Raw genomic sequence first — 12,296 nt, 5'->3', positions numbered from 1 at the left:
CAGCCATGGCAGCTGCTTTCTCAGCCAAACTTATCATTTGTGTACATCCTTTTTATTATTTTTGTCTCAAATAATTGCTATAACATTCAGTCTGAGGGGAAAAGAAACTCACTTCATTAAGGAAAACTGCAGAACATATGTTTGGTTACTATAGAACTCATGTGGATCGCAAATCAAATCACCGAATGCCCTGGGAATAGATAGCTATGAGAAATGGGGAGCTTCATGAACTACTAATTCTGTCTGTCAGCAGTCTGCTCTAGCATCAGGCAAATGGTCTCAGTTTGTTCTTTGTCATCGCAGAATGGTAGTGTAGCTTTTCTTGTTTCTTAAAGAGTCAATAAATGATTGACAGTCAAATCATGGAATCAGAAGACATATAAATAACACAGCAATTCTGTGAAAAAGAGTACAACTAGCATCTAGTTGAGAATCGTCCCTAGAGTTTTCTAGTAGTCTTGTTAGCAAATTTTAAAATATGAATAATTACATAGCCTCCCTCAAAGTGCGGCTTTGAATCATGGTGGCCATTTCCGTTTATGTCATTAAATGTCTTCCTTTTTTGTGTGTCAGAAATAGAGATGTTGGTTGATGATCCCAGGGACCTGGAACAGATGAATGAAGAGTCTCTGGACGTCAGCCCAGACATGTGCATCTATATCACGGAGGACATGCTCCTGTCGCGGAAGCTGAATGGACATTCTGGTGAGCTCTCACAGGAAGCTCTCCTTAGCTAGTGGGTTGCCCTGGATTGAGAAGCAGGTGCCTCAGAATAAAAAGGCAGAGTGGGGGCTCTAGATCAGAAGCGGGACTGGAATTAGAGCCTTTCCAAGTCAGTGTCATAAATTGTAGGTCAAGGCCTTTTGTGGAGGAAAGGGAAAGGGAAGAGGTTGGAGCACCCAGGATTGGGAAGCGACATCTTCCACTCCTTAGTCTGGAGAAAGCTGTATAATAGGGTTTGTTCTCTCCCCGCAGCCCAACCTCTCTCGCTCTCGCTCTCGCTCTCGCTCTCGCTCTCGCTCTCACTCTCTCTCTCACTATTTTAAATGATAATCAGAGAATCATAATATATCTGGAAGGGGCCTCAGAGACCCTTTAGACAGGCCTCCTTTTTACAGACGAGAAAACCTGTAGATTAGAGAGGACAGATGCTTCTTGGCTAGAAGGGGAAGTCAGATCTCCAAGTTTGTTTTGTTTTGTTTTCTTCCACTGTATTATACTAGGTACAGGAGTCTGGAGGAAAAAGTGTTACAAAAGGTTCACGTGAAAATTAAATTCCATGCTTGATGAAATATTCTAGAAAACATGCATTCACCGCAACCCTATTATAGGGTTCTAAAATATATGTAATGTAATATATAATCTATATTTCTATCAAATGAAAGATATTATCTTCAAAAAATAGCAGCAGCATGGGTTGTGTTTTTAAACCTCAGTTACTTCTAACTGCTTTTGTTAACATGTCACAGATTAGTCTCTGTTCTTTAGAGAAGTATTCCTTAGGAACCAGCACTGTCAAAATGACCTAGGTGTCTACTGCTGTTCCATGCAAAGCTTTGATTGAGTGAAAGACTGAAGCGCCCTGCCACTGCCCTGTCGAGACCCCCAGCCCTGACAGTGAGCCTCTCCCATGCACCAGGGCCTGGGAATCGCAGATGAATGAGGCCGACACATGCAGTCCCCATCATCCTGGCACTGACTCTGCAAGGGCACAAGGAACCTTTTATTACAGAATTCCATTTGCTAGCCTAGAGGAACCACGGCCTTCAGATGCTCTGCCAGCAACAGACCTGCCAGTCGTTGCATGGGATCACTCTGCCTGACCAAGGAAGGCTCGGCATGCTGGTGCTCTGGTCAAGCTTAGAGTGCTTTTGCCCATTTGCTTAATTGCATTGAATTTTTTCTTACAAATATTTTTCAATACATATTAAATATCAATTCTCAATTATATGCACATTATAGGTACACAGATAGCATGTTCTCACTCACTCTGTATATATATAAAGAAAATGTCTAAAACAACGTACAAGAAAGTGCCTATGGGAAGCGGGTATGAGGGAAGCAGTTAACACAAAGATAGTTAACACAAAAAGTCATTTCTGTCAGTTACTAGCAGTGGCTGAATAAAAATCACGTTACTTGGGTTCTTTTTTTTTAATAAGGTAGGAGTACTTCAGTCATTTATTTGGCCTTAAGGATCTGAGACTTAACCTACTCACTTGTTTTTTCTTTTTGCAAGAAAAATGTCAGTGACCTTCCCTTATATCTCCTGTTCTTGTTGGCAGTTTTACCTTATGAAACGTTTTTTGGGTGCTTCATTCACATGCCACAGACTCATAAGAAAGTGTCCACCCTGGGTATCTGTTTCCATAATGTTAACAGGTTGTTTGTGAGCACTGGGGCGATTAGGGCCTCTGTTGACCACAGAGCTCCAGAACTGAATTTTCACTGTGGCCTCTCGCTTTCAGTCTCTTACTTAACCAGTGGGATTGGCTGTAGGGGGCACGTGCCACGGTGACCTTGTCAGCCAGGATGAGCTTCTGTGAACTGAGTGTGTTCCACATGCAGGCCCCGTACCTTGCGCTTTAATCATCATAAAACTCTATCGACAGGTGCTGTTATCAGTCCCCTTTTATAAAAGGAGGAGACTGAGACACAGAGTGGCTAAATAATTATGTGTCTGTACCAGGTTCCAGCCCAGATCTGTGTGACTTCAGAGCCAGAGCCTTCACATTTACCCGGTGCATGGCCAAGGGAAACCAAACCTAGAAGGTTGTGTTCACTGTTCAGGTGTGGTTAATTCAAAGTTGGTGTCACGTGGAAACTAGGAAGCTTTTAGGAGATATAGTTAAGAGACTGCTTTACACCTACAGTCTTGGTTTCTATTACTAACTTCAGCATAAATAGCTTAATTAGAAGTTTATTTTAGATAATTCAAACTCTAAACTCCTTCCTATACTCAAACCCCACATTTATCTCATTCCCACTCCCCGCACCCCACACACACATTTTACTGTAAGACACGAGATAACATGTTCTATCCTGGTTGTCTACCGCCAGAGTCACAATGAGGTTTTTCAATAATAGTTAATATTTGATCTTTCATTCTTAGTAGTAGTAGCATATGTCAGATATGTGGCAAGAGGTATGAATAATTTGAAGTCTTCATTTTTTTTTCCCTCTGTGTTTCACTTTAGGGTTGATTGTGAAAGAAATCAGCTCTTCCACCTCCAGCTCTTCAGAGACCGTCGTCAGGCTTCGTGGCCAGAGTACCGATTCTCTTCCACAGGTATGGAAGGAATTGAAAATTTTAAATAGGAACTTAACATTTATATTTATATAAACAAGTAAAAATTAAAAATCATAAGGAAATGATTCTTACCAGATAGATTCTGGTTTTATTCTGAATTGATTTCCATTTTGTTTGCTAGTTCCATTTATCATTGAGTCGATTTTGTTTTTGGATAGATTATGTACTTTGTTTCACTCTTTATGTAGGTGGGAAGTCTGTAGTCTTCAGGCTTCAGGTTCAGAAAGACAGAGAGAGAGAGAGGGAGGGAGAGAGGGAGAAAGTGAGTGTTGATTGACTTCAGCAACTTGTCAGGTATGTTGTGGCAGAAATGTTTCCATATGCTGACTATTCCATTCAGAGTGAATTTTCAAAGTATGCTAAGCAAGAGTTATTGATAGCCTGTGTTCACTGGTTAGACTATTAAAATGTCAAAAGATATAGATAAAGTAAAATACTTTAATACTCATGATTGCAGCACTTGAATATAATGTAGGACTTATATTCACTTCTATTTTCTGAGCACTCTCTCCTTATGCTCCTTTCTTGGGTTCTCTCTGCTTTTTTGTTTTTTGTTTTTTGTTTTTTTCCCCATGTGTTTCTGTCTTTTCTTTCTTTTTTTCTTTGCATTCTGGCAATCTTTGCCTCCTACATTCTTCTCTCTTTCTTCCCTGTTTCTCATTTGTCCTTTCTTCTTCTTACTTCCATTTAAGTAGCTATAATGTGAAATGATATTTATTAAATATTTTTCAGAACACTCCAATGAGTAATTTTTAAAGCAGTACGTGTAGTGTGATGATTGGATGTATGAGCTCCAGGGTCAAACTACCTGGGTTTTCACCCCTGCTCCACCACTAGGTGCTAACTCTTATGGTACATAAATGTTCATGGGGTACAGCTAAGGACGGGATTCCACACCTACAAAACGGGGAGTGTGTTCGTGCGCCTGCCTTGAGGATGTGTAGTGATGACCTGGTGAATTCTATGTGTGAAATCGCTTTGGCCCCTGGACAGATGACATCAGTACAGGGATTGTCATCTTCAGGGAGTGCTCAGATGTGACATTTTGTAGTTAAATATTGTTGGGCTCAGACACTGCTCTCGCTTCCTGGTTCTTTTGCCTCCAGCAGAAGTGACATCTTGTTCTAACAAGGCCGGCCTTTGTGGTGTTCAAAAGCAAAAGTTAGAGATATGATGCCTTGTTTCCTTAAATAACTCATTTAGCATCTTCCATTCATGTAATTAGCTGAGCCATTTTTTAACCTATTTATATTTTCAGCCAGTACCACCTCTTGGGATAATGAGTTCCAAAAGTCTGCTACCTGCTGTGTGAAGCATTTGGCAGAACACGGCCTCTTGCAATGTTCAAGAGCTGCCTCTTAATGCTGGCGCTTGCTTCCCAACCTTTTCTGCACCAAGAACACTTTGTATTATTTTTCTACCTAAGAATTCTGGCTTTTAAAAAAATAGTTTTTCAAACTGTGTTTCTTGAGCAATAATTGGTTTGTTTTCCCATTTCTTATTAAAATAATAACGGACCTCAGCATGAGAGTGTTGACACACTGAAGCCATATCTTAGTGAAAAAAAAAACAAAGAAACAGTATCTTTACCTAGACAGCTTTATTTCAAGATAATTGCTTGATTTCTGAGATGCTAGAGGTAGTTGGATTCCTGTCATATTTACTTCTCTGTGCCTTGGATTATTCATCTGTAAAATGGAGAGAATAATAGCACCTGCCTCAAGGCTAACAGGAAGATTAAATGAGTTAATACTACATGTAGAGTGTTTAGATCAGGGCCTAGTACATAATAAAGACCCAGTAAATGTTAGCTGCTATTATTGCTGGTGATGCTGCTGGGATTTTTCTCCACAGGGCTTCAGGGGCCCAGAGACCTCAGATTGGAGACCACTTTCTAATATATAAGGATTCCTTAGCCTTTTATGATTTTGCAGCCTCTCTCTTTACAGGGCAAATATACTCTCAAAGTTGTTTCAGCATTCCTTTGTTTTGCAGACTATATGTCGAAAACCAAAGACTTCCACTGATCGACATAGCTTGAGCCTCGATGACATCAGACTTTACCAGAAAGACTTCTTGCGCATTGCAGGTCTATGTCAAGACACTGCTCAGAGTTATACTTTCGGTTGTGGCCATGAACTGGATGAAGAAGGCCTCTACTGCAACAGTTGCTTGGCTCAGCAGTGTGTTAACATCCAAGATGCTTTTCCAGTCAAAAGAACCAGCAAATACTTTTCTCTGGATCTCACTCATGATGAAGTTCCGGAGTTCGTTGTATAAAGCATATCTGCGTGCAGCTGTATGGGCAGCGTGCTGTTTGCTAGAGGCTGTGAAAGCCATGGGTTCTTTCTTTACATATTTCTTGTGCCATATTTTTTTCACCCAAAATACAGCTCTTTATGATATTTGTAATGGAAATAAAAGCCTTGGGACAATTGCACTTTAAGTATTACACTAAGGTAAAAGAGAATGTATAGCAAGACAAGTGCCCTGAAGTTCATGATCCTTTGGAAGGAAATGTGCTTTACTGGTTACCAAGCCTTTAGAATGTTGAACTGTGGTGTTTTGGTCATCATTTTGTTTTTTAGCTCAATTACACATAGCATCACATTTTTTATTATGTGAGTGATGTTAGGTTTATTTGTTGGCTTGTAAATTTTTTTTCACTCATGAAATGCTCATGTTTTGAGGGAGGATAGAAAAGAATCTCTCTTTTAATAGAGAGACTTGCCTAGTAACGTAGCCATTGCCGCCTCACGGGGGCTGTCCCAAAGTGAACACTGACGGAGCAGTCAAAATCGAGTGGTTCTAGCAAGCCAAAGATATGTACATACCAGAAGTGCAGCCCAGCATCAAGAAGATGTGAATTAAGCAATAACCAGAAGACTGTGCATGCTGCAATGCCTTGTGACTCCTTCGTGCCCGTGTCTTCCTCCTGCTCTTCCAGAAAGCTCTAAGACTCAGTTGATTTCCTCATCCAAGTAACGGATCAATTGTGTTCATGTCATAATGTATTTTGTGGAGTTTCCAACACTGTTTTCTGTTAAAATTATGGAAATGTCTTAGAAAATGTTTGTGCTTGGTGTTTTGTTTTGTTTTTTAATCAAGAACAAATTATGGTAATGCTAGTTTCTGCCTAACCAAAAATATCATAACCATATATATATATCTTATTATACATATATAAATACAGGAGATTGTGCGTGTTTATATGTGTTTAAAGCTTACTACTTCATTTTGGCTTCTGTGACTATCTTGTTGTATACATGGTCTTTCTTGTTTAATATGGAGGATGCATCATTGTAGGAATGATACCTACAGACAATCAGTTGACATATATAGAGTTAAAAATGACTATTTTCTCATGTTTCTTTTGCCATGATTCTCAACCCAATGTGCTTAATAGAATCATTTGGGAAGCTTTAAAAAAAAATAACTGTCTGGGTCTCACCTTCAGTGGATTAAATCATTCTCTTGTAGTGCAACCCAGATGGAATTGCCTTTTCTTTTAAAGTTCTCCAGATGGAGCTAATGTGCAGCAAAGTTGAAAGCCACCAGTTCAGAGGGTGTCTTTTTTATTAATTTTGAAGTAAAAGCATACAGAAAATGTTACTGTTTGAGAAAGGGACATTTTTAAGACAGTTACTGCCACTGCTGTTAGGATACATAATGAAACCAAGTCAGGAGCATGAACTTGCTAACCTTTAGATGTACAGTGACAATTTGGCTCGCACTTCAGGAGAGTACTTTAGCACAGTGTCTTTCTATGAGATGTTTTTAATGATTCCGTATTTAAAACATTTGTTTACCATATTTTGATATACCATTTTTTCTATCTACCAGGTTTTATTAAAAAAAAAAAAACTTATCTTATTTTCTAAAGAAACAGTCATATTTTTATACAAAATTAAGCTTTCAGGTAACAAGGAAGTAGATTTAGGGTACAGCAGAATATGCAGTATTACCCATGGATGGGAATCAGTATTATAAACACATGGAGAACATAAGCAAGCTCCACCTGTGCTGCCCTTCTCATGTCCCCACATGGATGTGACAAGGCAGTATGTATACAATAAGCCTGGTTAAAATAGTTTAACTTGACACTTTAAAAGGAAAAAAGTCCATAGAATTCTATGATCATGAAATCATTTTGCTTTTTATCAAATGTTTTGAAAAAAACCAAAGTTTTGGATATCAGAATGTATAAAAGTATCTCAGTCTCTGTATAAAAGGATGAAAGTATGAAAGGATTTTCTAATGGCTATTTTACTTATCAGTCATTAAATAATCCACCATTTGTTCTAAATGCTTAAGAGACAAATCCTGGTGAAGTTTGATTCTAAATAGCCCAGGTCATAATGTGGTGCATTAAATTAGTGCTTAGAGTTTCTTACAAACATCAAGAAAAAACATGTTTAATTAACTAGGTAGTGCTTTATACTTTGTTTTCTCTCTCCTTCAATCAGAATCAAGTCTTCAGGGTTTTGCCAGCACTGTTGGTGGTTTTGCACACCTTCTTTGTAATTGGATTTTTGAATAGTCTTGTGGGTTTTCAAAAATGAAACACGCTAAGGACATTTTTGCTTTTTGATCCACTGTTTGCAGCAGAATTATATATATGTATATGAAAATCCATTTTGAATACCTACATTTTTGTATTTGGAAATTGTTTTAAAAATAAAAAAAGAAAAGAAAAGTGTAAAGCTGTTATTTATTCTGCATTTGTTAATATCCATTGCTAGTTAATATACCAATTTGGTATATATTGCCTCTACACACCTACATTTGTATTTGCAACAGTGAGCTTTATATCTACATAAACTGTAAATAATCCTTTCTGTGAAAGGATCATCATGTAAGGATGATACCAAAAGTGTGTTAAAAAAAAAAAAAACTACATTATTTTGTAATTATTCTTATAGGCATTTCATGGTAAGATTAACAGTCAATAAAGTTACTTTTTATTTGTCTTTGAAGTGCGTTTTTTTGTTGTTACAATTTTCAGTTAAGCAAGAAGTGTTAAAGAGTGAATGTTTTCTTTGTGTTCTTTCCTATAATAGATCACGTTAAAGGATGACTTAAGTTCCAGTGTGATAGAATTCTGTGCAGAACAGTCTTCATGGTGATGATGGGAATAGCTGATGCTGAGCCCTGCCATGTGCCAGACCCTGCTCTACGTGTTAGAAGTTCATTTGTTAACTCGTTTAATCCTCACATTCACAGAAGGCAGGTACCATTATTATTGTTAAGTCAGAGATGAAGGAACCCAGGCTCCAAGAGGCTAAGTCCCAGTGATCTTGGCAGTCAGCCACTATTCAGTCCCAGATTGTGGGGCTAAAAGAACTCTCCTTCAAATATAATGTTTTTTATTTTATAAATTAAAGTAACTGCTTTAACTTTTGCCCTTAAAACAATCATCATTGGAGTGTTGGTTTTAATTTCAAAAAACTAAGTGATTATATTTAAAAGCATGCATTCACAGGACTGAATGTGAGGGCAACATGGCATAAAGAACAGAGCCCAGAGCTTAGAGCCAATAGGATTCTGAAATGCCCCAGCTCTCCTACAAGAAAATTCATTACCTCTCTTGACTCCTGTTCTCTTGACTATAAAAACAAGAAGAAGAATTTAAAAGACAGTAGGGGGTTAAATAAGGTAATAGGTTATAATATGCCCCAGATGACTTAAGATGGGGGAGAGAAAGGTTTTCAAATCTAACAAACATTTATCTTTTATAGAATGAAGTCATTTGGTCATTTGGAAACATAATATCCAAAACAAAAACTTTCCAGTGGGGTGTTACTTGTGAATTTTGCAAAGTGTCTCATAAATTTTAAGTAAATTGGCGGCAAGGGAAGAAAATATCTGTTTACCTACTATGTGTCTGATATTACACACAGCATGTCTAATCTTCTGAACCCTTCAAGGAGTTGTCATCCTCATTTTATAACTGAGGAAACAGTTAAACTTATCCAAGATCCTACAGCTAATAATGAATAGAGCAGAGTTTTAAACCCGTCTGTCTACGAAAGCTTTGCTTTTTCTACTACATACATGACCTTGTTATCCACTTCCCTTAGAGAAAGCTCAGAATTTAATAGGGAAGACAGACTTAAAATTTTGATAGTGTGATAAATGAAATTTATTTGTTCATGCACTATTTTTTTTTTTTTGAGTACCCACTCTCTGCCAGATATATACAACACTTATACAGGTATTGCTTTGGCACAGGCAGTGAAGATCTAACGGGTGGGAACAGGAGGTGGGAAGATCAGAGAAGGTTTTACTCAGAAGAAGAGCATTGAATGGGGACTTCTGGCAGGATGGGATAAGGTACAAACTGTCCAGGCAAAGACTTAGAAGCCAGAGACAACTGCTCAGTCGGGGACCTGCAAGGGACCTTCGGACTTGAGAAATGACTCTCGCCAGCTTCGTCATGAAAGGCCTGGGGCACCCAGATGAGGACACAGATTTTTCTGGATGGCAGGGAGCCATTGAAGAAGATTATGAGAGGAAAGACGTGTTTAGGGTTTGAGAGAAATTATGAGAGCAGTGCTAGTAGAAGTGGAAAAGGGGGAGCGAGACCAGAGAGATGCTAAAGACCTGAACTAAGGATGTGGCAGCAAGGAGAAAAGAGAAAAATTCAAAAGCTATGTAGGAAGCAGAGTAACAGGACTGTGCTCCCTACCTCCCACACACACCCAAGGTTGTCACCTCCTAAGCTAAATGCTGGAGAAATAGGCAATTTTACCATACTTGGCAATGTCTTTAGAAGAACCAAAGAATTAATTACTGCTTTATATCATGAACTAAAAGTCTGCTCTGCATGAATACTTTGAAAATTGGCACAATGCCTACACCACTCTTCTCTGGTCTGGCAGTGGTTCTCAGCCCTGGCTGTACATTACAATGGCCTGGAGAACTTAAAAAAGCAATGCCTGGGGCCCAGACCAGAGCTTCTAATTTATTTGGTCTGAGGTAGGCATGGTACTACTAAACGTTTTGCAGGTGATGCTAATGTGCATCAGGGTTGGTGAGCCCAAGAGATATAGACCAACCGGGTTATCTGCTCCTGGTCTAGCATGATCCACACTTGGGATGGGTTGGGCCTCCAGAGTGTCTGGATATATTGCATTTTGTGAGAGTGGCATTGTTTTCTTTTTGCCAGTATACCTATCTGAAAGTGGACCAATGTTCAAATGAGGCACTGAAATTACTATTTCAGAAAGTCTGAATACACCCACATTCTAAAGACTTGGGCGTTCCATATATATGAGTGTTCAGCTAAGTAAAAGGGTAGGGGTTACATGACTACAGTAAAATATTTTAAAATCTCCCTGTTTTATTTGCCTCTGTTGCTCTATATAAGTTGATCCTCACACTGAGGTATAATGAAATTAAGTAAGCTAAATTCCACCCCGCCCTTTAATTCTTAAGACATGTATTTTGGGTAATAGAGGAGGCTGACCTCTGAAAAGTTCTGCCCAAATACTATGAGCTATCGTAGATGATGGAGTTATATTCTCTCAAGAGATTAATTGAAGGTCTATAAACATGGCACAGCTATAATTAACCAACTCATTACTTAAGATGATTGTTTACCCATCTGGTGTCAACTATAGTCAGGTCTCCTCAAATTATTACTGTCATTACAGCAAGAGATGAATTTCATTAAGAACAGAGTGTTCCCAACTTAGGAAGGAGTTATGTTGCAAGTTTACTTCTAAATTTGTCATTTGATATTTAGAACACTTCCCCAACTTCCCTAACTAGCTCATGAATGCCCATTTATCCCAGAGATATTATTAGAGATGATTTTTTTTCCCTGTGCATTAGTAACCATCTATCAAAGAAGAGACTCAGAGTATAAATAAGGTGTTATACCCTCAACAGGCCAATGGTTCAATCTTCAGGTTTTACTTCTCAGAGTTTTTCCATGCCCACTTATAAATAAAAGTAGGAAAAAAAAAAAAAAAAAGCTACAGGCAAGCCAAGCCAAAATAAAAACGTTCTAAGCCAGTTTCTACCTTGGGGGTCCATGAGGAATGCTTCTCATGTTTTCTCATTCATACTCAAGGGCCTAGTCCAGAGCTGCTCAACCCTTCTGCCATCACGAGTCAGCTGGAACTAAACCAACAGCTATGATCACGTCATAGGCCCTCTTCTGATCTACAGAAGTGGGAGGAAGTGGATGGGTCTAGGAACTATTCAACAAAGCAGAAGCCCCAGGGTCTCCTCTAGACTCTATATCTCTGAATTGCTGCTACAGGGTGTAAATAATATGCTACAAGAGAGAAGATAAAGAGCCTGTATTGGGGTCCTTAAATACAACATTAATATAAATGTAAAAGAACATAAATTCCACTGGAGAAATCAAAAGAAGGCCTAAGTAAATTAATATACCATGTTTCTAAATGGGAAGACTCAATAATTTAAATGTCCGTTTTTCCGTCGATTTCGATGAAAATCCCAAATGAAACATTTTAACTATGATGTTGTAATAGGGGCTACTTTTGCCCTCTCACCTTACCTAAAAATACGTATATGTATAAAAATGTTTTTTAGACATTCAACAATAGGCAGTGCAGTAGAGTAAGCCCCAAGAGGAGAGAAACAAGATAGGCTTACTGCCTAGAGAGTTTCTAGGCCACAATGTGGGAAGAGGAACTCAAACATCCCAAAAGGTCTCCCTGAATTGAAAAGACAGAGTGGAGAATTTGGGGAGGCCAATGTAACTAGAATCACAGGGCAGAGAAGAGAGAGTTGTACAGAGCGGGAGGAAGAGGGGGAAGAAGGGAGGGAGAGAGCATCTGGGGTTGGGAGAGAACCATGAGAAAGGGACAAACCAATCCCTGGAGCTCATATAGGTCTAGAAATAGTTTGTGTTTCCACCAACTAGAGTGAAAAACTTTACAATACATGGGGCATCTTGTAAAGTATTCAGAAGGGTATTTTCCGAGACTAAAGGTTGTTCTGGTCCTGCCTA

The 12,296-nt window shown here is 38.7% G+C and overlaps 1 protein-coding gene across 5 annotated transcripts in view; it reads left to right on the top strand.

The window, feature by feature from the left end:
* The window catches only part of FRMD6 (FERM domain containing 6), a 71,386-nt gene extending 63,100 nt beyond the window's left edge, over positions 1-8,286 (top strand). For 3 of the 5 annotated variants that reach the window (XM_039865132.1, XM_039865129.1, XM_039865130.1), the window contains exons 12-14: positions 574-705; positions 3,198-3,289; positions 5,288-8,286. In XM_039865132.1, the coding sequence (XP_039721066.1) occupies positions 574-705; positions 3,198-3,289; positions 5,288-5,590 (527 nt within the window). In that variant the 3' untranslated portion in view covers positions 5,591-8,286. The remainder of the gene's footprint in view (positions 1-573; positions 706-3,197; positions 3,290-5,287) is intronic. The other 2 variants (XM_039865133.1, XM_039865131.1) reach the window with 1 other exon arrangement.
* The last annotated feature ends 4,010 nt before the right edge of the window (positions 8,287-12,296 follow it).

Source organism: Pteropus medius, unplaced genomic scaffold, assembly GCF_902729225.1.
Source record: "Pteropus medius unplaced genomic scaffold, Ma_sr-lr_union100, whole genome shotgun sequence".
In the NCBI taxonomy this organism is placed as follows: Eukaryota; Metazoa; Chordata; class Mammalia; order Chiroptera; family Pteropodidae; genus Pteropus; species Pteropus medius.
This window is presented reverse-complemented; position numbering and strand designations above follow the sequence as displayed.